This window comes from Hippopotamus amphibius, chromosome 13 (assembly GCF_030028045.1).
Source record: "Hippopotamus amphibius kiboko isolate mHipAmp2 chromosome 13, mHipAmp2.hap2, whole genome shotgun sequence".
Lineage (NCBI taxonomy): Eukaryota > Metazoa > Chordata > Mammalia > Artiodactyla > Hippopotamidae > Hippopotamus > Hippopotamus amphibius.
Window position 1 is genome coordinate 27516896 of NC_080198.1, and position 27744 is coordinate 27544639.

At 42.4% G+C, this 27744-nt stretch overlaps 1 protein-coding gene and 1 non-coding gene across 5 annotated transcripts in view; one reads left to right on the forward strand and one right to left on the reverse strand.

Annotated features, from left to right (window-relative positions):
• Positions 1–6768, reverse strand: part of PTPRG (protein tyrosine phosphatase receptor type G) — a 690680-nt gene extending 683912 nt beyond the window's left edge. For all 4 annotated transcript variants that reach the window (XM_057705084.1, XM_057705085.1, XM_057705083.1 and 1 more), the window contains exon 1: positions 5981–6768. In XM_057705084.1, coding sequence (XP_057561067.1) covers positions 5981–6065 — 85 coding nt within the window. In that variant the 5' untranslated portion in view covers positions 6066–6768. The remainder of the gene's footprint in view (positions 1–5980) is intronic.
• A 14185-nt stretch (positions 6769–20953) lies between these two features.
• On the forward strand, positions 20954–21060 carry LOC130835427 (U6 spliceosomal RNA). The gene has a single exon (XR_009048911.1). It is a non-coding gene; the product is annotated as a U6 spliceosomal RNA (small nuclear RNA).
• The last annotated feature ends 6684 nt before the right edge of the window (positions 21061–27744 follow it).

A 27744-nucleotide genomic window follows, 5' to 3' on the forward strand; every position in this document is an offset into this window, starting at 1 on the left:
TAGCATGCATTCTCATTCAAGCCTCACAGAGACCTTAGGAGTCAGGGTCCTGTCACTATGCCACTTCGCAGAGAAAGAGAGGGCAAAAAAGTGAGGCAGGGAGAGATTAAGTAACTTGTCTAAAGCAGCACAGCTAGTAATGGCAGAGGCCGACTGGCTCGAGATGACACCCTGATATATTTTAAACAACTTCCCATAGCTACCTAGTTTAGAAAGGACACTAGAAGTATTGACAAGTTCTAGGCTCCTAAAAGACTGCTCCTTATCATATGCAGATAAAACAGTACAGTGATTTCTACCTCAATGTGGAAGCTGCCTCCCATCTTCCACCCCAAGTGCAGCAGGAACACCACCCAATTCAGTGAAGGGGGCTCTGAAAAGAGAAACCAGGCATATCTGGAACCAGTCAGCTGACTGGCATTCCCCCACCCAGCCCTAAAAGCACTTTTTACAATACTTTTTAAAAATAGTCATATCAAGTGCTGTAGTCACAAAAATTTTGAGCCTGCATAGGCCTAGCAAGCCAGCTCACATAGATTATATATTTTTTTCTGTCAAAGCTCCAAACATTTTGCTACCGGTGATACCAGGCGAAAGTGGCCCCTCCAATTATAGGTGTCCCTATAGGAGGAGCCCATTGCACATGGAGCCCTCTAGCTTCGTCAAGCGAGCCTGCACAGTCCTCACTGATAAACCTCACAATCCTCACAGTCCTTCAGAAAACCACAAATTTATCTGTTACATATTCTAATTACAGACATTTCTAAAAATGAAACTCACCTACATTACTTCCCAACTTTTTTTTAAGACACATTAACAATTCCTTGGTTTTGAAAATTCAAGACAAAAGGAAACTGTGGGAAAAAAAGCAGGGGGAGATAAATATGGGATTTTAAAACATATATCATTTTTGGAGTGGTTTTTTTTGTTGTTGCTATAACTCCATGTAAACAAATAAAAAATACCAAAACAAACAAAAAAAGTCAAAGCAAAGTCAGTAACATAACTGTTTTTTACAGATGTGCAGTTGATCTTCTGAGCGCACAGAACACTGCCATAGTTCTGGGATTGGGTATTTTACAAGCAAGGTGGTTGGTCACTTCCATTTCTCAGACAGGCAAACAAAGGTATGGGATCATTTAATCATTTGGGAATACTCACTGAGGGCTTAATGTGTACCCAGACCACCTCATTCTGGTTCAAATTCAGCAAGTGCGGTGGAATTCCACAAGCAGCTCTCACTGCCTGTTGGGGGCAGGCTCTTCTCAGAAGAACATTCTCACTTTCCTGAGCCCCTCCCTCAGTAAGCACCAGCTCTCCCTAGATCAAGCTCAGATGAACTAAAAGTAGAGGCAAAGCACATTTCCTTGGCTTCCTTATACTGTTAGATACACAGACCTTTCATTCTCTACACAGACAGCCAAAAATGCAGTTTCAGTCATTACCACCCATCACCTGATAACGGTTAACTTAAACCAAAGCACATCAAGAGCTTATGGGGGGAGGGGGGGACGGACAGTGTCCAAGCACTTTTGAAATGACTTCAGATGCTCTGAATTTCTCCCATAAACTCTAATTTATGAAGTGTGACGACAGGAAAGATATGACCTAGGATTAAAGCATTAATCACAATTTTTCTCAATCTTGCAACTCAGAATACACACCCATATTACAACTTCATCCTGCTTAGAAATGACATTGCTTTGTCCTGCATGCTGTAAGTAGAATGCTGAATGTATATTCCGATTTTCTTTTAATAAAAAAATAAAAAAGAGACACAAATTTTCACCATAAAAGGAAAGAGGTGAAGCAGCAAAGCACTAGCAACACTTGTTTTCCTCACCTAGGTATGGCTAATGTGTCCAGACTGTCCTTTTGGTCAAGAAGTTTCCAGGAAAATGAGGGAGGGGTAAGGAAGTAGGAGCGGATCCCTAATAGCAATTGCTATGGGGCATTTTAAATGCTCTTTCATGAAAAGGCAATAAAGTTCATTTCAATTAGTGCACTGATATGTAACTGATTATACTATACTTGGGAGTTTTTCACAATAGAAAGATGAATCAGAAAGGGTTTTTGTTTTATTTTGCTGTGTTAAATCATCAGCATTCCCTGTAACTGCCTCATGCAAACAATATTATCTTTTACTCCATGAAAAGGGGTCCATAATTAAGGGGAGAGACCCAGAGCTTCACAATTGGTTGGTTCTTTTTCTCATTTCAGCCAAGCTTTCCAATAACCATTCTGCCTCTGGCAACAGCAACTTCCCTACTTCGAAAAGGTCCTGTCATGCCTATTTGTGCTAATATTCTAACTTCATCAACTCTGTAATACGAACAGTTTAAAAGCAAACATCAAAACTTTTATTCCGTGACTGCGTCAGAGGGACTAAGTTTCAAGACTCGACAAATAGCCTCCATTTTCAAATAACACACTTTGGGGAAGCCGGTGGGGGTGGGTGGTATCTCAACCCATTCCTGAAAAGTAAAGATCGCTGACTTACAAACATTACTTCTGCATTTTTCTAATAAGGCCATAACGGATGTCCACCAGGACTAAAGTATGTACATGCAAATACACCAAGAGACAGCCCAGAGGGAGATTCGAAGAACATCAATCATGGATTCGCCGATTCTGACACATTCAAGGTACACAGCAGAGCTTATCCATCTGAAATGTTTCCAATGTCAGCCTACTGGACGTAATGTAATTACCATACAAAACATATCAGAATCAAAGAGAAGGGTTTCAACTCTGAGAGCAGAAAGAGAAGAAATCAATTTTTTAAAAAAATTTTGTTTCTGCTGAATAGCTTAAGAATGTAAAATACGTAAAATGTTAACCCTTTCCAGTAACAACTTATATGCTGTTGGAGACACTTGAGTTCTCAATAATTAGATACATACCAAATGCTTAAATGAACTATGTGTAAGATTTGCCTTAAAAAATAAGGTGTTGGGGAGGATGGGGGGTGGATAACGGAAGAGGAAGAACTGAGTGGTAACTGTTATAGCAGAGTAGGGGGTTCACAGGGGCCCATTATATTTCTCCATCTTCATAAACTTCTCTATAGTAGAGTATTTTTTTAAGACGTCAGGAAACAACGCCCTATGCGCTGTATCATGTTGATAACACTTCTGCTCTGGAAAGTGGTAACATCACTTGAAACACTAATGGCGTCGCCAGTCCCACACCTGCCATACTGTTGCTGAAAGACTAAAAGCCACCGTTTCCCATCCTGTGGGGAAAGACTCACCCCAGGGCAATGTTTCCAAAAACCCTCTCAAATTAAAGTTACCCTGTATCTTGAACAAGAGCTGAGAAATTCATCAGAAAAGTTAGCCCGATTCTGAGAGGAAACAAACAAAATAACCAACAAAGGATTTTGGTTAAGATGTCACAAGAAGAACCCTAATCCAGCACCAGGAGCATCTTTCTCCCTCGTGTCAAGCAGATAAAGGCTTCCCAGGTTAGGGGTGGCAGGAAGGGGGGTCCCAAAGCGAACTCGGATCCCCACCCGTTTAGAGCCACCCGGGAGCAGCAGGGCGGAGCTGAGGCCGCCTCTCCGCTCGCAAGCGCATCTGCGGCAGCCCAGCCTCCGGCCTCAGCCGAGTGCCCCCAGCCTCATCCCACCGCGGCCCCACGACACCGAAATGGCCAAGCTCGACCCGTGGAGGTGGCGGGAACCTGACGAGTGGCTCGGGGGCGCCCCCTGAGGTCCAGCAGCGTCGCAGCACTTTCGGAAAATGGAAAGCCGGCGTCTCGGGCTCTGACATTTTAACTTTGGTTGCAAAAGCCGCTGCTGCACCCTCTCCGGCAGCACTTTTCCAAACCACAACCCTCCTTCCCCACGCCTCGCACCACTGCCCCTTCCCGTTCCGACACCCTTCAGCTCCCAGATCACAGAATGGGCAATTTATTTACCTCGCAAAGTGGGGACGCAAAGAAAATGTGGAAGACGAAAACTGTCCCAGCCCGACGCAGGCGGCATCACCGGCGGTCCCATTCTGGATTTCAAGGCTTCCTCAGATATCACGAAAAAAAAAAAAATCCCGTCTGGCCCACTGACTGCACACCCGAGTGTAAGGAGAAAGCTAGAAGTAGCATTAGAAATTCCTCGTTTTTCGCAAGGCTGCTCTCCTGCTGCCTCCCACGTGCCCCCATTAAAGCGTGACCCTTACGAAGCTCAACCCCAGTGTGCACCTGAGCCCACTCAGCCCGCAAGCCCCCCGCAAAGAAAAAGTCTGGAAGGAGCTATGCTTAACACAAATACTTGGGCGGGGGCATTTTTAAGGGTAAATGTCCACAACACCCCCAGGCCCGGGTGGAGGCAGGACCCTGGTCAGCAAACCCCAGTCCTCCGGGTGAGTGTGGACGCATGTCCTCGCCAGGCATCCTAGCTGGGCTTCTCGGTTGTGGCAGGAGTTACGTGCGGTTCCGGGGACAGGGCGGATGTGCAGAGGGAAAATCGGGGGGCCAAATACAAGGCGGTGTGGTGTGTTGCCTCTCTGCCCCTTGAGGCCACCCCCGTGCCTGCAGAGGGAACACTCGCCAGTCCCCGAGGGCAGCAAGAGCGCCCGTGACCGCCCCTCCAAGGCGCACGACGGGAACTGGGGAAGCCGCTGCACCAAGATCGTGCGCTCGGGCCACCCGGGGACAGGCGGCTGTGATCAGGGGGAGCAGAAACATCGGTGGGGGGGGTCCTTTTTTTTTCTGGATGACCCCCACCTCCGGGTATCCAGGAGGTAGTAGATGAGAAGGCAGAAAAACGAGAAGTTCCCTGTCCGTAAGAGAGCAAAGAATGAAAAATGAATCGCCCCCTTCTTCCCACCCCTTCCCCGACTAGAGCAGAAGACGTGGCCTCCACCTGGGGGAAGTGAGCGGACAGATTCAGGGGAGCTCGAGGCTGCAGCCTGGGGGGAAACGGGGGCTGCAAGAGGAGAGAGGGAGACAGCTGGGCTCTGCCCTCCCCTAGTGGAAAAGGGAGGGGGGGGTCGGCCGGTGGAGAGCTGTAAGCAGAGGGTCGCCGAGCCGCACATCTCTACGTGCGATGATTTACTAACTTCATCAATAACCAATACTGTTCTCCTCTTAACCCGACCGAAGAGGTGCAGGTCTGGGTCTGCCAGCCGCGAACAGCCTGCAAAAGGGCAAAGATGAAGGTAGGCAGGGCGCGAGACAGGAAAAAATCCGCCCCGGCGCCAACCAGCAACCCAGCCGCCGACCCGCCCCCCAGCCCCGCGCCCCCACCCGAGCAGAGTTGCGGGATACGGGGGCCGCGGGCCCGGGCTGGGGTAGCCACGCATCTTCCTAAATCGCCTGCTCCCTGCCCTCCCCCAACCCGCCCAGGCCCCCGCGCCCTGGAAGGCTCCTCGCGCCGGCACCGAAGCGCAGCGCCGAGCCGGGGTCGTCCCTGACCCCCGCGACCAGAACGCAGGCTGCTCCCAACATCCCCAATCCTCCACGGCCAGCCGCCAGCTCCCATTCCCCGGACACCCCTCTCCAAAGAGCCGGGGAGTAGCAAATCAACTCCCCCCTCCTGAGCTCCTTCAATCCTCGCCTGAACGAGGGACGCACCCTGGGCCCCCCAAACCCACAGAGGCATCCTCCCCATGGCCCCAATCTCCCCAACAGCCCCAGAACTCCAGCTCTCCCGAACAGCGGCGGATCAGCATAACGAATCGTCTTTTCTCCCGACTCCGGCTCCCCCAGGCCCCCTAAACCCGAGCGAGAGACAGACCCCCGTGGTCCCTGCCCCCCTCCCCGGCCAGCCCCTGCTTCCACCCTCCCCAACCACCAGCCTCCCTATATTACGCCGTCAGAACCAGCGAAGCGGATCCCTCTCTCCTCCCCGGGCGCTCGACTCCCCTTCACCCTCTCGGGGGTCCCCGGGACCGGCGCCCGAGCTCCACGCCCCGGCGGCAACTCCGCATCCCCCGCGCGCGCTGGCCAGGGCCGCGTCCCCTCGGCGGCCGGCACTCACCGGGGAAGCACACGACATAATGGAGCACAGAACTGGTGATTTTCAGGAACAAAATCCACCAACACGGTTCCAGTAACCTCCGCATGTCCGAAAACGCACATCGAAAAGAGGAAGGCGGGGGGGCGGGAGGTAAACTTGTTGAATAAGTTCTTGCCTCGGTGTGAGCCTCCGCTAAGCCCGGGCTCTTCCCCTGCTCGCCCGCTTTACGGGGCCCCCGCGCTCGGCGGCCCGAGCCCCCCTCCCTGGAATCCGGGAAGCCGCCGAGCGCCCCCCGGAAAATCTCAGAAAGTGACCGAGACCGCGGAGCCACGCTGGGGACGAGCCTCGGCGGAGAAGAGCTGCTTTCCGTTCAAAGAGGAGCGAGCCGAGAGGGCAGGGCGAGGAGTCGGCGGGCGGCGGCGGCGGCGATGCCTGGGGCCCGGGGCGGCCAGGGACCGCAGGCGGCGACGGCGAGCAGCCGAGGATCCCCAACTTGAGTCGGCAGCGCAGCCCGAGAGCCGGCGGGCGGCGGCGGGGCTGAGCGCAGCGCGGCGCGGCGTCTCCGGGCTTCAGGCAGGCAGCTCCTTCCAGGGCCCGGGGAAGGAAGGAGGCATGTTTGCGAGCGGGGAAGGGGAGGGTAGAAGCGGGGGGGAGCCAAGAGCCCCCCCAAGATGGACACAGCCAGAGGAAACCGAGGAAAACACAAAGGATCTCAGAGGGGCGCTGGAGCGAGGGCGCCTTCAGTCCATGCTCCTGAAAGTTGTGGCTCTGACGCGAGCTGGGGAGGATCGGCGAGCGCGGGGCTGGAAACTAGCCATGCCTCCATACAGGAAGTAACATGTGAGCATGGATCCTGGCACAGACTTTAAAGCCGGCGAGCGAGCGAGCGCGCGAGCAGGGGGCACGCGGCGGCGGGGGCGGGGGCGCGCGAGCCGGGGCGCGCGGCGGCGGCGCGCGGGCGGGAGGCCGGCGGCGGGCGCGCGCGCCCCGTGCTCTTAAAGCAGCCGCGCTTGGCTACCGCCTAGCCCGCGTCCTACAGCCCCGGTCCTCCCCGCGCGCAAGCCCAGGTGCCGCAGAGTCGGCTGGGGCAGTGTCTAGGCTGGGAGCCGCTCCTGGCCGGCTTTCGGAGAGAGGGAGGAGGGCGACTGCCTTCGGGGGCCGGCGACCCTCTGCCAGATTCCCGTCCTGCGAGCTCTTAAAGACGCCGCGCTTTGGGCGGGCTTGGCGAGGTCTCCCCTGCCCCCGTCTGCGTTGCTCGCGGATCCGAGACCGGGGTGGGGGGGCCCTAGCTCGGGTTTGAGGAGAGGAAGGGGGCGGCCGGCTGCCTTTTTTATAGGGCGATGAGGTTTCATGGTGGGTGTCTTCGCCCTGGCAGCGCCGCGGCGGGGCGCGCCCCGCTCGCCCCCTGCTCGCGCCCCCCAGCCCCGCGAGTTCCCCCTCCTGGAAACAAAGCCGAGCGGCCTTTGCACTCGGGCTCCGCGTGGGGATTTAATTTCTTTTTTTTTTTTCTTTTCGGGCTTCCATTGGCCGTGTTCCCGGCTAGGGAGAGGTGGAGGAGGGGAGGAATATCGATCCTAGGCTTGCAAAATCCGGCCCTTTCAAGTCGCATACACCCTTTCCCCGCGCCGCGATGGATGGATCGGTGGCGGAGTTTTCCCAACTCGCCGCTGCACGGGAGGAGGGCAGGCTCCCGCACCCCAGCTTGGTGGTGGGGAGGACGCAGGAAGCGCGCCTCTTACTCCTAGCTGGGTGAAAGCTGCGCCGCGGGGCAGGACCGATTTCCGGGCCGCTACCCGGGGAGCGGCAACCACTTCAGCAACCGTGGAGAGGCGTCCGGGGGAAATGGGAGGACTGGGCTTATCTGTAGTGAGTTTTGTCCCTTGGCGCTTGGTGAGAAAGATCTTTATCGTTTAGGCTTCTAAGCGCCCTATTTTTCCCCTTTTACGCCGGTGCTAAGACTGGGGGAGGCGGGCTTTTGATTAAACATGTAACTGAGCCAAGGTAATTAGCCATTTGTAAATGTTGCCTAATTTTTCTGCCTCTGTTTAAAAGCCATCTTGACTTGTTTTTAACGTGCCCCTGCTGTTTCATCCCACCACGCAGGGTCCCCCACCCACCCACACATCCCAACCGGATGCTAGTTTTTCAAATAAGGTACAGATGTTCGAGATCCTCCCGCAAGATGTGATTAGGGACGCACTTTCACACCCACACTTCCAAAAGAAAAACCTTTGAAAAGTTACATTTGAGATTACGAACTAATAAAAGCCAGGAAGTTCCCGGGGAGGGCCCCTGCTCTATCTTTAGCAAAACGGGGGTGAACACCCTCCCCCAGGGTGAGGAATGAGTCGTTTGTTTGCTTTGGAATTTGGTCCTTCCTGGTTTTGTTGGAATCCTGACTCCCCCATAAATTCTGGGAGAGGGTCGGTTTTCTTGGGAGTGTTGTATTTAAGGGATGTCCATTGGTCAGTAGGAGCTTTGAGAGAGGTTCATATGACCCCTGAGTATCTGTTTATCTCATTAAAAACTGAGTGATAAAATGGGGAAATATGTGGAATTTGAGTCAGGACAAAACACCTGGATACACATCCCCAGATGAGTTTCCTCCTTTGCAAAATAATATAATAAAAACTGCCATTTGTGGAATGCTTACTACCTACCAGGTATAGTGCTAAATTCTTTCTCTAAACTGCTCATTCCATAAATTTATTGAGCACTTAGGGAGGGAGGGGGCAACTGGGAACACAGCCATGAACAAAAAGGGCAAGTCTGTGACCTGTGTGGAGCTTACCTTCCAAAGTACAGGATACACTCAGAATCCTTACAACAGTTCTGCCAATGGTAAGAATTATTTTGCCCATTTATAGACAAGGAAACATGCTCAGAGGAGTAAAATAATGGATTCCCAGCTCGTTGAGTAGCAGAGCCGAGATTCTCAGGTCTGTTTGCCTCCACAGATGTGAAAATGCAAAGAAATGACGGTTTGAGAAGACACTGAAATGTGGGATGGGGAGAAATGGCTTAGGAGTGAGGGAAACCTCACATGGGTTTGAAGAGTGAATTAACACTGCCCTTATAACATAGGAGCCCACACAATAAAAATTAACATTAAATTAGGTCTGGGCTGGTGATTATCCCAGGGCCCTAGGCTGAAATATACCAGAAACTGTTCTTAGAAGCACCCTCTCACAACCCAGTTCCCATAATAAAACAGAATGTTACAGGCATATCACATGGGATGCCTGTTTATTATTCTACTACCAATTACAGAACAGCTCGTGCACACCAGACACTCTATCAAGCGTTAGCAGCACAAAATCACAGGCAGTGGACCTGACAATGCCCTCACCTGCTGATTACAACCTCCAGGTGATGTGGGGGCTGCGTGGTGCAGGGAGCACTCCAGGACAGTTGGTGTGAAGGGTCCCATGAGTGCCACAAAGGGTGTGAAGAGCCCCAGGGAAAGATAAGAAGGCCACAAAGCGAAGGTGCTGGTTTGGGTGATAAATTATCCCCACACTCTGTAGGTTTGAAGTTGGGGCACAGCATCCCTGGGTCCTCTGCTCCAGGTCTCCCTAGGCTGAAATCAAGATATTGGCCAGGGGTTCTCAGCTGGAGCTCAGGGCCCTCTTCAAAACTCATTCAGATTGTTGACAGAATTCAGTTGTTTTGCTTTGTTTTAAGAATTCAGTTCTTTGTAGTTGTAGGCTGGAGGTCCCTATTTTCTTGCTGGCTGTTGGCTAGAGGTAAGTCTTGGCTAGAGGCCACCTTCAGGTGCCAGCCACATGGCCAACTCACAGCATAGTAGCTTACCTCTTTAAAACCAACAGGAGAATCTCCCTCCAGTCAGCTAACAAGGAGTCGTGGGAATGATAATACCATCACTTTTGCCATATGATGTAACATAATTAAGGAGTGACTATCCTATTACATTCACAGTTCTCACCCACTCTCAGAAGAAGGGATTATATACCAGGGGTAGGAATCTTGGGGATCATCTTAGAATTCTGCCTACCATAGTGCTGGTGATCTATTTTGAGTATAGACTGGTAGTTAAAGGCTATAGCTCCCAAGCCAGTCTGTTTGGGTTCTGACACTTATATCCGCTTGACTAGGGGCAATTTAACCCTTTCACTTGTCATCACCTGAGTGTCTCAGTTTCCTCACCTGTAAAGAGGGAATTAGAACTATACCTACTCTTAAATTGAGAAGATTAGAAAGAGTTAAAAAGAATAAAGTACTTAGAGCAGTGCCAGGTGCCTAATAAGCGTTTAATAAACATAAACTATTACTGTTATCTTCTTAACAAGCTTAAGTAATAAGGAGTGAACATCTGTTATTTTCTACCTGCTTAGCTTCCATTTCTTTTCTTCTAGTAAATGCATTTCAATTTCCTTTGTGCTAATCTCCCCAGGTGGTCTTGGGAAGACTAACCCCTTCTTCCTCCATCACTACCCTCTTATTTTCCACCTGACTGGCTCACCTCACCTGTCCCAGCCTGACTGTTTGGACCCTCTCAACACCCTGGCCTGACTGACTTAGAGATGGCCACATGTTTCCACCTGCTCCAATGAAAGTCAAACTTCCTCCTGGGTTTGCTGCACTGGATAAACTTCAGCATTGAGAAGCAAGGAGAGCCCCCCTTGAGAAGAGCCTGCTTGGGGTGAAGCTGACACACAGAGGAAAGCAGAGTGGGGGGTGGTAGGGGCCAACAAACCTCAGATATCATCACTTGTGTCCTTGGATTACGTCTTACTTGAAGCCAGACCAGACCCTGGAATTTTCAGTCACTTAAGCTGATAAATTCCTTTTATTTCTTTGACCTCTTTGAGTTGGGTTTTTATTAAATTGGAACTAAAAACCTAAAACTGGAACTTATGGCAAAAGATAAGTGAAATATCCACATTTTACATTTTTGCGAAGAAAGAAGCAGGAGCTCTTAGAATTAAGTGATTTAGCGGAGGTGATTGAGATAGTAAACAACAGAAGACTGGAACTTCTGACACCCTGTCTACAGTAGCAGTCATTTCTTTCTCGTGTAAAACATCACTCCACAATTTAGTAGCTTGAAACAACAGGCTTTCTGTTTGTTCTTGGTTCTGTTGGCCAGCAATTTGGGCTGAGCTCACCTAGGCAGCTCTGCTAGTTTTGTCTGAGGACACACATGCAGCTATGGCACCAGCTTCCAGAGGCTCAACTGGTCTGCACAGTGCAAGAGGGCCTGAGTCACATGCCTGGCAATTGGTGCTGGCTGTCTGCTGAAGCCCCTCAGATCTCAGCCAATGACATCTCCAACAGCCTCTCTCAGACTTAATCACAAAGAGTCTCTGGCCAGTAGGACAGAGAGTGGAAGCTGCAAGGCATCTTGAGATATAGACTTAGCAGTGGCATAACATCACGTCCACTGCATTCTATTGGTCAAAGCAAGTCCCCCAGATGCAGAGGGAGGTGGAAATAGCCCCAAGTTCTTGAGGGGAGGAACAGTAAAATTGCATTGCAAAGGGGCATGAACTGTGGCCTTTGCAAACAATCTACTTCATCTACTGTTAATCTAAATGGTGCCGGCACAGGTTGAATTGTGTCCCCCAAAGAAAATATGTTGAAGTCCTAACAGTACCTCAGAATGTGAACTTATGTGGAAACTGGATCTTTACAGAGGTGATTAAGTAACAATGAGTTCATTAGGATGGGGCCCAATCCAATATGATTGATGTCCTTATAAAAAGGGGAAATTTAGGACACAGATACAGACAAGCACAGAAGGAAAATGATGTGCAAACACATGGGAAGACGATGGCCATGTGATGGGAGTGATGCACCTACAAGCTGAGGAACACCAAGGACTGTTGGCAAACACCAGACAGTGGGAAGAGGTAAGGAAGATTTCCCCTCCATATTTCAGAGGGAGCATTGCCCTCCTGACACTTTGATTTTGGACTCCTAGCCTCCAGAATTTCAAGGCAATAAATTTCTGTTTTTTAAGCCACCCAGTTTGTGGTGCTTTGTTACAGCAGCTCCTGGAAACCTAGACAGAGCCCCTAAATGGTTTTCACGTGTAGACAAACCACACTTGTGACTGTGTTTTCTATCTCACAAATGAATGTTTACAGAACAGTAACCACAGAAAACCTATTCTAGTCATTCTGGCTTTATATTTGGGGGCAATGTTTTATTTTGTGATAAAAGAAATTTAGACTTAGCATAACGTGTTTATTCTCAAAGAAGTGACAAAGAAAAACCTCAGAGTCCTCTAATAATAATGATATCTGTCATTACATAAAGCCCTATATCCAGCAGCCTAAACAGAATAAACAAGTAGTGGTGCTAGTTTAATATACTATTTCAGAAGTAGGATTCAATACTAATAGCAAACACGACTGATAAAGCTCTTTTTTAATGAGTAAGAAGCCTGAAACAAACCACCTGGAGCAGAAAAAGGAAGTTATTGATTCATGTCACTACTTGAAGTTCAAGACTTTGGGTCCTTCTGGGTCCAGGGGCTCCAGTGATGGCTCCATATTCCCACTTAAGCTCTTATGCTTCTGCTTTCCTTTACTTTGACTTCCTTGTCTGGCTCTGGTGACTCCTGTTCTCAAAAAAGGATCTTCCCCAGTGTCCATATTGAGTCCCCCAAATATATTTTGATAGTCCTTGCTCGGGTCCCACAACTCTGCCTGGACCAAAGTGTGGACTTGACCGACCTGGTGATGGAGGCAGGGCTCACTCTTGATTTTCACCATATTAGAAGAACAAAGAATAGGAGAAGGATAGGAAGGAAAAAAGGTAGTAATAACTCAATTAATTCTTAACAACAGTCTTTTGAGGTTGGAACAGTTATTATCCCTATTTTAAAGGAATAATGGAGATGATAAGAAGTGAAAAGTAAAGCATTGAGAGGTTAGGTAATGTGATATGAGGCTACCAAGGAACTGGGGAATAAAGCAGGAGTTCAGTTACTGGAGTAACCTAGGCTCAGAAATAAGTCTTGAAACCTAGTTACCAGACCTAAATGCTCAAGAAGTCAGAGCCAAAATCATAATAACATGACTCACAAACATTATAGGTCCAGAGTAATCAGAGATGGTGATAACAATTCATGAACAAGAAGTCTCATCACAGTATTTCCAGCTAAAGCGTAGAAAAAAACTAAATGTTCAACTATGGAAGATGAATTAAATAATTATATAGCCATTTAGTAGAATATTATGCTACTATTCACAATGATGCTTTGAAATTGAGTATGTTAAATCCTAAAATATTTTTCATACAGCTACAATTCCAGAAAATAAATGTGAAATGTGTGAAAGCAGTGGATTTAGGTTTTTAAGACTTTTCTGTTAGTGAAGATGTCTCCCAAATTTTTCTGAAACGGCTGATTTTTCACCTATATAATGTCTCTGCAACCTAACCTCCTAAAAAAGCAAACAAAAAAAACAAAAACAAAAAAAAAAGAAGGAAATTTACGTGTAAAGTATTCCTTTGTAATACTTAATTCTGGTAAACATGCAGTGAAATGGGTACTCATATGCTGCCAATAGAATACAGATTGTTGCAGATGTTCTAAAAGACAGTTGGTCAGTGTGTATCAAAAACTTCAAAAACGTTCATATCACCTCCCCCCAAATTAAATTTTTTGTACTCATTATACTCTTAAATCAGAGATAATCAGAGATAAACTGAGATAGTCAGAGATAATCAGAAATGCCTCAAAAATATTTATAAAGGTATTCCTTGCAAAAATATTTATAATCCAAATTATAAACAATATGTTGAAACACCTACAGGAGGTTATTACACAGCCATTTAAATGATGTTTATGAAGACAGAAGAAAATTCATATATGTATATAATATATATATAGTGATTGGGAGGAAATACACTAAAATATTTTAAATGTTTATCTTAGGGTGGTAAAATTACCAGATTTTTATTTTCTTCTTTAAATTTCTAACACACTTACACTTTTCTAAGAGGAACTTATTTTTAAAAACAGAAATATTTGTAGTGGCAAAATAAGATGTCCCTCATTTTTGTCCCCCCAAACAACAAAAATTTGGCATTCATCCACAAAAGGGTTGTGAGATCTAGCACCATACACCAAGGGACCTGGAAGGAGTCTTGCCCACCCATGCATCAGATAAGAGACAGTTAGACCTCAGTCCTGACTGCGAACCCTGAAGTGGCCTGTAAACAGGCTGTAGCCCCTCTCAGTCACAATTTGGGAGCTCCTGGAAAACACTTAGAAAATCACTGATGAATGATGGAGCCTTTGTGGAAGTTCAGGTTTCCAGAGGAGAAGTTCCAGCATAGCACTGGAGCAAAAAAATATGAGTTTGGACACAATGGAATGTGTAAATTCCAGTAAAGGAATTCTTAGTAAAGACTGGAGAAGGTGACTCCTCTAGAAATGCAAAGGCAGCAACACAAACCATCAAGGAACTTGAAAAAAATCAGGAAACATGAAATCTTCAAAGGATCACAATAATATTCCAGTAACCAAAACCACAGACATGGAGATCAGAAATGTACCAGGTAAAGAATTCAAAATAGCTGTTTTAATGAAATTCAATGAGCTATAAGAAAACACAGAAAGATAATTCAATGAAACCAGGAAAACAACAGCAAACAAAGTGAGAAGTTTAAGAAAGTGCTATGAATCATAAACAAGAAAAGAATAAAGCAGAAGTTCTGGAGCTGCAGATTACAAGGAATAAAGTTTCAAAATGTGACAGAGGAGATCGACAGCAGAATAGATCAAACAGAAGAAAGGATCTGAGGTAGAAGACAGGAGCTTTGACATTATCCAGTCATAGGGAAACAAAGGAAAAAGAATGAAAAAGACTGAAGAGAGCCTACATGATCTATGGGCTACTAGCAAAAGAAGCAAATTGCAAATTATTGAATTTTCCAGAAGTAAAAGAGAGGGGAAAAGACAAAGAAAACTTACTTAAAGAAATAATGACTGAGCATTTTCCAAATATGGGCAGAGATTTGGATATCCAAGTTCACGAAGTTAGCAGGTCAGTAAACAAAATCGACTTGGAGAGATCTTATCCAAGAGAAATTATAATAAAATTGTCAAAAATCAAAGAGAGAATCTTTAAAGCAGTAAGAGAAAAAAGCTTGTAATTTAAAGGGATCCCCCATAAAGTGATCAGCAGATTTCTCAGCATAAATCCTATAGACCAGGAGAGAGTGAATTGACATATCCTAAGTACTGAAAGAAGAAAAATTGCCAACCAAGAGTACTTCACTGGGCAAATCTGTCCTTCACTGAAGGAGAGAGAGATTTTCTCAGACAAAAAAGCTGATGGAATTCATCACCACTAGACCTGCCTTAAAAGAAATGCTGCAAGGAATTTTTCAAGCTGAAATGAAAAGATGATAATTAGTTACATGAAAACATGAAAATATACAATGTTGTGATAAAGGGAAGTATATAGTCAAATTCAGAATACCATCATACTGTAATCTGAAGTGTTAACCACTTAACTCTAGTATAAAGGTTAAAGGAAAAGAGTATTAAAAATAACCATAGCTACAATAATTTGTTAATGAATACAGAATACAAAAAGAGGTAAATTTTGACATCAAAAACATAAAGGGAAAGGGAACAAAAGGGTAGAGTCTTTGTATGCATTTGAAGTTAAGTAGTTAACAGTGTGAAATAGACTATTATAGCTAGGAGATGTATGTTAGCTTCACAGTAACTATACAAAGTAAAAACCTACAGTAAATTCACAAAAGATAAAGAGAAGAGAGTCAAAGCATACTAATACCAAAAAAATCATCAAATCACAGAGCAAGGCAGCAACAGAGGTAGAAAGGAGTGAGGGGACTACAAAACAGTCAGAAAACAATAATATGGTACTCCTAAGTCCCTACTTATCAATAATTGCTCTAAATGTAAATGAATTGTATTCTTCAACCTAAAGATGAGAGTGGCTGAATGGATACAAAAAAGACCTGACTATATGCTACCTATAAGAGACTCACTTCAGCTTTAAAGAAACACATAGGCTCAAAGTAAAGGGAAGAAAAAATATATTCTACGCGAGTGTAAATCAAAAGAAAGCAGAGATAGCTATTCTTATATCAGACGATATAGACTTTAAGACCAAAATAGTAATTAGACACAAAGAAGATTATTATATAATTATAAAGGGGTCAATTTGTTAAGAAGATATAATAATCATAAATATATACATAGCCAATATCAGCACACCTAAATATATTGAGCAAATACTAACAGATCTCAAGGGAGAAACATACAGCAATACAATAATAGTAGGGGACTTCAATACTTCAATATACAGAACAGGCTGTGTTGTAGAATGCAGACGTAGAACATTTCCAGCATTGCAGAAAGCTCTGTTGGACTGGTCCAGGACATAGTTGACAAATGTGCAAAAGTAATACAATGGAGGAAAGAGTCTTTTCAACAAAGTGTGCTGTAGTAGTTGGGAATCCACAGGTTAATTCTTAAAATTATATATATATATATAAAGTATAACATATCTAAAGTATGACACAAATGAATTTATCTATGAAACAGAAACAGATTCACAGACATAGAGAACAGACTTGTAGTTGCCAAGGGGAAGGTGCGGGGAGGGATGGAGTGGGAGTTTGGGGTTAGCAGATGCAAACTAGTGTATATAGAATGGATAAACAACAAGGTCCTACTGTATAGCACATGGAACTCTATTCAATATCCTGTGATAAACCATAATGGAAAAGAGTATAAAAAAGAATGTATATGTATAACTGAATCACTTTGGTGTACAGCAGAAATTAACACAACATTGTAAATCAACTATTTCTCAATAAAAAATTTTATATGCATATGAACAAACCTATGCTTAAACATTACAATTTACATCAAAATTAACTAAAATGGATCATAGACTTAAGTGTAAAATATAAAAGTATAAAATTTTGGAGAAAAAAATGAGAAAATCTTCAGAGTTTAGGGCTAAGCAAAGGGATCTTAGAAACAACACCAACAGTAAAATCCAAAAAAAGAAAATTGATTAAATTTGGCCTCATTAAAAATTCGAAACTTTTGTTCTATGAACTCTCACAAGAGGTTGAAAAGATACGGTACAGAGTGGGAGAAAACATTTGCACACATACATCCAACAAAGGCCTAGTATCTAAAATATTTAAAGACTTCTCAAAACTCAAGAGTAAAAACAAATAAACCAATTAGGAAATGAGCAAAAGAAATTGAGACATTTCACCTAAGAGAATATACAGATGTCAAACAGAATTTTTCTGTGTCTTCACTATATCACTGTCAATATCCTGGTTGTAATATTGTACTATAGTTTTACTAGATGTTACCATTGGGAGAAACTGGGTAAAAGGGTACCTGGAATCTCTCTGAATTATTTCTTTCCTTTTCTTTTTTTAAACAACAGCCTTATTGAGATATAATTCACATGTCATAAATTTTTAAATTCTAAAATGTGCAAGTCACTTTCGTTGGTGTTTGCTATATTCAGAAAGTTGTTCAACCATCCCTTCTGTCTAATTCCAAAAGATTGTATCACCCCCCCAAAAGAAATCCTGTACCTATTAAACACTTACTCCCTATCCCCTACCACTCTAGCTGCTCTAGCTTCTTGCAAGCTGCAATCTGCTTTCTGTCCTGCAGATTTGTCTGTTCTGGGTATTTCATATAAATGGAACCATACACTATGTGACCTTTTGTGTGTGGCTTCTTTCACTTAGTACAATGTTTTAAAAGTTCATCTGCCTTGTAGCATGTATCTGTACTTTGTTTCTTTTTATGGCTGAATACAGTTTCACTGTCTGGATATACCATATTTTGTTTATCCGTTCATCAGTTGATGAATATTTAGATCATTTCCACTTTTTTTGCTATTAAGAATAATGCTTTCATGAGTGTTTGTACACAGATTTTTGTGTGGATATATATTTTCAATTTTCTTGGGTATATACTAATGAGTGGAATTGCTGGGTCATATTGTAACACTATGTTTTATATATTGAGGAATTTTGTTATTTATTACAACCGTATGTCAATATACAATTATCTGAAAATAATCTTTAATTTTTTAAAAGTTGCTGAACATTAAAGAATACTTGATTCAATTTTTAGAAAATAACAGCAAATGTATATATTACTGGGTAAATGTAAGAACTAAGTTCTAGAGCAGTGATTGTCAAACTTGACCGCATATTAGCATCACTGAGGGAATTCCCTGGCTGTCCAGTGCTTAGGACTCTGCACTTCCACTGCCCTTGGGCCAGGGTTCAGTCCCTGGCCGGGGAACTAAGATCCCGCAAGTCATACAGTACAGCCAAAAAAAAAAAAAGATATACTCACTAAAAGAACTTTTAAAAATCTTAAATCAGGAGACTTCCGTGGTGGCACAGCAGTTAAGAATCCACCTGCCAATGCAGGGGATACAGGTTTCATCCCTGGACCAGGAAGATCCCACATGCTGTGGAGCAACTAAGCCTGTGTGCCACAACTACTGAGCCTGCACTCTAGAGCCCGAGAGCCACAACTACTGAAACTGCATGCTGCAACTACTGAAGCCCACATGCCTAGCACCCGTGCTCCGCAACAAGAGAAGCCACCACAATGAGAAGCCAGCACACTGCAACAAAGAGTAGCCCCAATCACCATAAAGAAAGTCCGCACACAGTGATGAAGACCCAATGCAGTCAAAAAGAAAGAAAAAAAGAAAATCTTAAATCACAGGCCACAACCTATATTGTTTAAATATGATCTTTACAGGCAAAACACAGACATTAATATTTTCAAAGCTTCCTGGGTGATTCTAATTTGCAGCAACGTTTGATAAATACTGTTATAGATAGTACATATAAAATTTTATTAGTGTGGTTATGTGATAATATAACTATCTCTAATAATATTGCAGGTAATTTATATATTCTATTTTTTACATTTTGACATTTAAATTTCTTACAACTTGTATATACTACACGTGCAATCTCAAAAATAAAGCTATTTCAATTTTAGGAACAATTTACTAAAGCAACTATAGGAACTTATGAAATTTAATTGTATTATATAATTTCTATCTTTACTACTTGTAAAATAGGAGAGACCTCTCTTGTGTAAACTTCCCTGTTCATAGCATTCAGAAATTATTATAATTTCTTATGAATTGTCACAGTACTTGTTTGAACCTATACATACCAGTCAGGATTCTTACAGTTGTAAGTTATAGAAATCCAACTCAAACTGGCTTAAACAAAAAATGGGACTTTAAAATCCTCAATAAAATATTGGCAAGTTGATTCCAGCAATATATAACAAGAATAATACACCATTTTCAAGTATGGTTTATCCCAGGAATGCAAGGCTGGCTCAATATTTAAAAAATCAGTCAATATACTCTACCGTATTAAGAGAGTAAAGAAGACTATATGACCATATAAATTAAAGCAGAAAAAGGATTTGATGAAATTCAACATTCATTCATGAAAAAAACTCCCAGAAAACTAGGAAAAAAGGGAAGTTCCTTAATCTGAAAAGGGGCATCTACAAAAAAAACAACACCTAAACTCATATTTTATATCAGTGCATTGTAAGAAACTACACTCTTTGCCGCCAAGACAGACAACAAGGCAAAGACATCCATGCTCGTCACTCTTATTCAACATTATTCTGGAAGTTTTAACCAGTGCAATAAGGCAAGCAAAGAAGGCATACATATTAGAAAGCAAGAAATAAAACTGTCCCTATTTGATGATGACATGACTGTCTATATAGAGATCCCAAGGAATATATTGATACAAAAAAAGTTTCTGTATTTATAAATTTATAAAGGTTCTAGGAGGCAAATTCAATCTACAAAAATAACTTATATGTCTACATATAAGCAGTGAATAATTGAAAAGTAAAATTTAAAGAACTTATTTACAATACACCTAAAAAATGAAATGCCTTGGTATGAACCTAACAAAACATGTAGAGGATTAGTATACTGAAAACGACAAAATGCTGATGGAAGACATCAAAGTAGAGCTAAATAAATGAGAGATACACCATGTTCACAGATTGGAAAACTATAATTAAGATGTAAATTTTCAATAAATCTATAAATTTAATGCATTTCTAATCAAAATCCAAGCAGGACTTTTTGTAAATACAGACAAGCTGATTCTAAATTTATGGAAAAGAAAGGAAAATAGAATAGCTGACTAATTATGAAAAAAGAAGAATAAAGTTGCAAGCCTCATACATTGCCCAATTGTAAGATGTACCATAAGGGTACATTAATCAAGTCAATATATTGGTGGAGGTATAGACACATAGAACAGTAAATAGAATAGAGAACTCAGAAATAGACCTACACAAATATGGCCAATTGATTTTTACAGAATTGCAAAGGCAATTTAATATAATAGTAAGGATAGTTTTTTCAACAAATGGAATGAAACAATTGGACAGCCATGTGCAAAAAAAAAAAAAAAACTCCTCAGCCTGCACCTCACACCTTACACAAAAACTGACTCAAAATGGGTTATAAATCTATACATAAACAATTAAAAATTTAGAAGTCATATAATAAAATCTTTTTGATCTTGAGTTAGACAAAGAATTCTTCAGTAAGGCTCCAAAACACAATCCATTAAAGGAAAAAAATTGGTAATTAAGACTTCATCAAAATAAAAAATATTTGCTCTACAAAAGATACTCTTGAAAGAATGAAAAGTCAAGCTAAAGATTCTGAGAAAATATTTACAAATCACATATTCAATAAAAGACTTGTATCTAGAATTTTCAAAAAACTCTCAAAACTCAACAGTAAGGAAACATGCAAAAATGAGCAAAATATATGAACAGATATTTCACCAAAGAGGATATAGAGATGACAAACACATGAAAAGTTTGTTCAACATAACAATCCATTATGGAAATGCAAATTAAGTCACAATAAGACATCACTACACACCTATTAAAATGGCTTAAAAAAAAAAAGACTGACAGTGCTCACTTCAGCAGCACATTTACTAAAATTGGAATGATACAGAAAAGATCAGCATGGCCTCTGCACAAAGATGACATGCCAATTTGTGAAGCATTCCATATTTTTCAATTTTACAATTTGTATGGAAACACAAAAGACCTCGAATAGCTAAAGCAATCTTGAGAAAGAAAAACGGAGCTGGAAGAATTATGCTCCCTGACTTCAGACTATACTAAAAAGTTATAGTAATCAAGACAGTATGGTACTGGCACAAAAACAGAAATATAGATCAGTGGAACAGGATAGAAAGCCCAGAAATAAACCCATGCACCTATAGTCACCTAATCTATGACAAAGGAGGCCAGAATATACAATGGAACAAAGACAACCTCTTCAATAAGTGGTGCTGGGAAAACTGAACAGCTACATGAAAAGAATGAAATTAATATGCTCCCTAACACCATACACAAAATAAACTCAAAGTGGATTAAAGACCTAAATGTAAGGCCAGACACTCTAAAACTCTTATAGGAAAACATAGGCAGGACACTCTTTGACATAAATTGCAGCAAGATTTTTTTTGACCCACATCCTAGAGTAATGAAAATAAAAACAAAAATAAACAAATGGGACCTAATTAAATTTAAAAGCTTTTGCACAACAAAGGAAACCATGAACAAGATGAAAAGACAACCCTCAGAATGGGAGAAAATATTTGCAAAAGAAGCAACTGATGAAGGATTAATCCCCAAAACATACAAGCAGCTTATGCAGCTCAATATCAAAAAACAAACAAACAACCCAATCAACAAATGAGCAGAAGACCTAAATAGGCATTTCTCCAAAGAAGACATACAGACGGCCAACAAACACATGAAAAGATGCTCAACATCACTAATTATTAGAGAAATGCAAATCAAAACTACAATGAGGTATCACCTCACACTGGTTAGAATGGCCATCATCAAAAAGTCTACAAACAATAAATGCTAGAGAGGGTGTGGAGAAAAGGGAACCCTCTTACACTGCTGTTGGGGATGTAACTTCATACAGCCACTATGGAGAACATATGGAGATTCTTTAAAAAACTAAAAATAGGATTACCATATGACCCAGCAATCCCACTACTGGGCATATACCCAGAGAAAACCATAACTCAAAAAGACACATGAACCCAAATGTTCATAGCAGCACTATTTACAATAGCCAGGACATGGAAGCAACCTAAATGTCCATCCACAGAGGAATAGATAAAGAAGATGTTGCATATATATATATATACACACACACAATGGAATATCTCTCAGCCAAAAAAAGGAATGAAACTGGGTCATTTGTAGAGACATGGATGGACCTAGAGAGTGTCATACAGAGTGAAGTAAGTCAGAAAGAGAAAAACAAGCATCGTATATTAATGCATATATGTGGAATCTAGAAAAATGGTATAGATGACCTTATTTGCAAAGCAGAAATAGAAACACAGACATAACATAGAGAACAAATGTATGAATACCAAGGGGGAAAGGGGTGGGACGGGGAAAGGGGTGGGACGGGAGGAACTGGAAGGTTGAGATTGACACGTGTACACTATTGATACTATATATAAAATAGACAACTGAGAGGAACATACTGTAGAGCACAGAGAACTCTATTTAATGCACTGTGGTGTCCTTAATGGGAGGGAAATCTGAAAGGGAGGGGATATATGTATATATATGGCTGACTCATTTTGCTGTACAGTAGAAGCTAACACAACATTGTAAAGCAACTATACTCCAATAAAAATTAATTTAAAAAAAAGGCTGATAATAGCAAGTGCTGGGTAGGATGCATGGCATATGAAACTATTCATTGCTGGTTGGGATATAAAATGGTACATCTACTATGGAAAACATTATAAAGTTGAACATATACTTACCATATGACCTAGCAGTTCCACTGTAGGTATTTACCCAAGTGACATGAAACATGTATGCACAAAGCCCTATTTGTAATGTTTGCAGCAGCTGTATTCTTAATCACCAAAACCTGGGAACAATGCAAATGCCCTTCAATGGGAGAATGGATAAACAAATCTTGTAATATCTAAGAAATGGAATACTACTCAGTAATATAAAGATATGAACTATTAACACATGCTACAACTTGGATGAATTTCAAAAGCATTATCCTGGGTGTAAGAAGCCAGCCTCAAAAAGTTGTATTTGTATTGTTATGTAACATTCTGGAATGATTAAGACTATAAGAGTAAAGAACAAATCAGTAGTTGCCAGGGGTGAGGGGTGTAGAGAGGGTTTCCCTTTCAAGGGGCAGCATGAAGGAGGGAGTTTTTTGGAGTGATGAAATTGTTTGTATCCTAATTGTGATATTTACATGAATATATGCCTGTGTTAAAAATCATAGAACTGTGCACCAGAAATTAAGCCAATTTTACTGTATGTAAATTAAAAAAACAATTTTTTCAAAATGGTACTTTAGTGGTTCAGGGAATACTGACATTAGGAATGACTGAATCCAAGGGCTGAAACAATGCAGAAAGAATTAGCCTCTCTCCAACTTTTGTGTCTCTTATTCTAGGCTGGATTTATTCTATGCTTGGGCTTCCCTTTGATGGGAGTGACTATCACTGGACCAACTTGAGTCCAGTGCCTTCCTGGAAATATGGTGCATGCCATCCCTTGGCCAGAGGAATGGCATATGCTGATTGGCTGGGCCTGGGTTACGTGTCCACTGCTAGAGCCATGAGGGTAAGTGAGAGCTAAACTGATCCAATCCACATGGACAGAGAATGTGGGGGATGTTGCTCCCTGAAGTAAAATCAGGACTTCTCTGGTGGTGCAGTGGTTAAGAATCTGCCTGCCAATGCAGGGGACACAGGTTTAATCCCTGGTCCAAGGAGATCCCATGTGCCGCGGAGCAACTAAGCCCATACACCACAACTACTGAGCCCACACACCTAGAGCCCATGCTCTGCAACAAGAGAAGCCACTGCAGTGAGAGAAGCCCTCGCACTGCAAGGAAGAGTAGGCCCCACTTACCACAGCTAGAGAAAGCCCAAAAGCAGCAACGAAGACCCAACACAGCCACAAGAACAAAAGGAAAGGAAGGAAGGAAGGAAGGAAGGAAGGAAGGAAGGAAGGAAGGAAAGAAAGAGAAAGAAAGAGAAAGAAAGAAAGAAAGAAAAAGAAAGAAAGAAAAAGAAAGAAAGAAAAAGAAAGAAAGAAAGAAAGAAAGAAAGAAAGAAAGAAAGAAAGAAAGAGAAAGAGAAAGAAAGAGAGAAAGGAAGAAAGAGAAAAAGAGAAAGGGGAGAGAGAGAGAGGAAGGAAGGAAGGAAGGAAGGAAATCAACCTGCTATTACTAGAATAAAGTGTATATGCTAGACAGGCAGAAACTGTAGATGTCTCTGTCTTCCACCTGGCGTTCCTTCAATTCTGGGTTATATTATACGCTGCTGTCTATGTGATACCTTACCCATAAAGCTATATACTCTTTGAAACCAAGGACTCTGTCTTATTTTTCTTTTTAGCTTTCAACACCATGCGTATTTTTTTCTACATCGTAGGTGCTCAATAGTATTAGTAGCATGCATGAGGGATAGAATGACTGATAACAGCAATTTATGAGCATGTTTATAAAACTATACATTTGTGTATACATCAAAAGCCTCTAAAAGCACATTATTTCATGTTTCTCTGAACCACCTGAAGAGCCTCATTCCCGTTCAATCTTGCTTCTCTCCACTGAGGTTTTAACATGTACAGCTCGGTTTTCCAACAATGGCAAATCAGTCATTACATCATCATCCATCATGTCTGAGTTCTCAGTAATGAAGGTGTCTTTCTTCCCACATTAGCAATTTGGGTGGGCAAAAGAGCCATAAAGATATATGACAGAAGCCTGGAGAATCGGATTAAAAAAGGCTAAACAAGTTTGCATTTTCTAGGTCCCTCTTCACTACAGGAATTTTGTTGATCCACAGAATGAAGGAGCCAAATGTTTGGACATTTTCTCTTCAAGTTCTCAGAAGAAAATCGTACCAAAATCATTTTTTTGCTCTGTTATTGGAATAGCAGAGAGCTGGGGAAAGCAACCAAAAACAACTTGTTTATTTTCAAGTTATTAGAGGAAATACTTTATCCACCTAAAATCGTAATTTGTAACAGATGTGGGGTCCAGGTTGTAAAGTATCACTCCCTGACCACCCGATCCAGCTGGTCACTTTATATCACTGCACACGATCCCTTTCACGGTAAATTAGCACATGATGTATGTGAATGGTTTTGTTGGTTTACTTACTCCACGGGAGTGTGAGTCCTATACAGACAGGAAACTCACATATCTGAATCGGTCACCACTGGATCCCCAGAACGTGGATTACAACATGTATATAATTAGGCCTCAATCCATACAATTAAATATGTTGGGTTAATGAAAGAAAGAGGATGGCCACCAGGCCTTTTACCAGCTCAGTCGCTGGCATTTCCACTACTGACGATTTCTACTTCTTAATTCCCCTTCTTGACATTTCTCAGTGCCTCTATCTTGGGCTTAACAGGAGCAGCAAACATAAGAATTATTCTTCACATGGGCCCTGCCTTTCTTGCCTCCATTGCTGTCCTCATATAATTTCTTAAGCCTGAATGTCTTCTGCCTCATTTTTAGCCAATATTATTCTTCCCAGGTTTGAAGACCTAGCTTAAATTTCACCTCTCGGGACTTCAAAGAGTAGCCCCCGTTCACCACAACTAGAGAAAGCCCATGTGCAGCAATGAAGACCCAATGCAGCCCATAAAAATAAATACATACATACATTTTTTTTTTTTTTAATTTCACCTCTCTCTTCAGAGAAGCTCTGAATGTCTTGAGCACAAACAGCTTCTTACCCTTAAGGCCTGCTCACTGCCATGTTAGCTCTCTCCTCCTCCCCCTCCCTTTCATTCATTCATCCAGCGGCTTAGAATCAGCTTAGCCCAGAGAGGTAGTGAAATGAGATTTGTGACCTCAGAGTCCTCACAGCCCTCCCAAGGAGACATAGCGTAGGCAACTACTTATAACAATGGTTAACCATTCACCTGTCGATGGACATTTAGGTTATCTCCGTGTCTTGGCTATTGTGGCTAGTGCTGCTAGGAACATAGGTGTGCATGTATCTTTTTTTTTAATTGGAGTATAATTGCTTTATAATGTTGTGTGAGTTTCTGCTGTACAGTGAAGTGAATCAGCTATATGTAGACGTATATCCCCTCCCTCTTGGACCTGCCTCCCACCCATCTAGGTCATCACAGAGCACCGAGCTGAGCTTCCTGTGCAGGTTCCCACAAGCTATCTATTTTACACATGATAGTGTATATATGTCAGTCCTAATCTCCCAATTCGTCCCATCCTCCCATTCCCTTCCTGTGTCCACATGTCCGTTCACTACATTTGCGCCTCTATTCCTGCCCTGGAGATAGGTTCATCTGTACCATTTTTCTAGATTCCATGTATATGCATTAATATATGATGTCTGTTTTTCTCTTTCTGACTTACTTTACTCTGTATGACAGAGTCTAGGTCCATCCACATCTCTACACATGACCCAATTTCATTCCATTTTATGGCTGAGTAATATTCCATTGTCTATATATACCACGTCTTCTTTATCTATTCATCTATTGTTGGACGTTTAGGTTGTTTCCATATCCTGGCTATTGTAAATAGTGCTGCAGTGAACATTGGGGTACATGTGTCATTTTGAATTATGGTTTTCTCAGGGTATATGCCCAGTAGTGGGATTGCTATGTCTTACGGTAGTTCTATTAGTAGCTTTTTAAGGAACCTCCATATGGTTCTCCACAGTGGCTGTATCAATTTACATTCCCACAAACAATGCAAGAGGGTTCCCTTTACTCCACACCCTCTCCAGCATTTATTGTTTGTAGATTTTTTGAGATGGCCATTCTGACCTGTGTGAAATGATACTTCATTGTACTTTTGATTTGCATTTCTCTAATAATTAATGATGCTGAACATCTTTTCATATCCCTTTTGGCCATCTGTATGTCTTCTTTGGAGAGATGTCTATTAAATTATAGTTTTGTCTGGGTATATACCCAAGAGTTGGATTGCTGGATCACATGGTAGTTCTATTTTTAATTTTCTGAGGAGCCTCCATACTGTTTTCCATAGTAGCTGCACCAACTTGCATTCCAACCAACAGTGTAGGAGGGTTCTTTTTAAAAAAACAAAACAAAACAAAAACAAAAATAACACAGTGGTTAATATTTGTATTGTAAACAGAGTGTACAAGGAAAATCTCAGAGGACCTGGGAAGGTTTTGAGAACCATCTTTCACTTTGTGCTCATATTATAGGTGCTCATATATATAGATTTCTCTCCCTTTCTATATTTTCAGGTCATTTGGGACGGAGACTTAATATTTTCATTATTTTCATCTCTGTGGGTGCCCTCCCCAGCACTCAGCATGATGTTCTTAACAGAGCAAACACCCAATAATTGCTTATTGAATCGGTGAATAGTTTGCTTTGAAAATACTGATAAGGAGAGTATCTTTTCTCCCTCTCTACTTTGAATAGAAAACATTTTTCAGTCACTTTACTTAGCATAAGGACATCTCTACTGGGAAACAAAAAAAAAATCTTTTAATTTATTTGATCCCTCAAAAGACATAATAGGAACTTGAAATTGAGAGGAAGTCAGGTGCCTGAATGGGGAACACATGGAAAGAAACAGACAAATACTAAAAGTCATTCAGACAGGAGAGGGCTGTTGAACTGGAAAACTATTAATGGTGTTAATCAGTTTCCACTG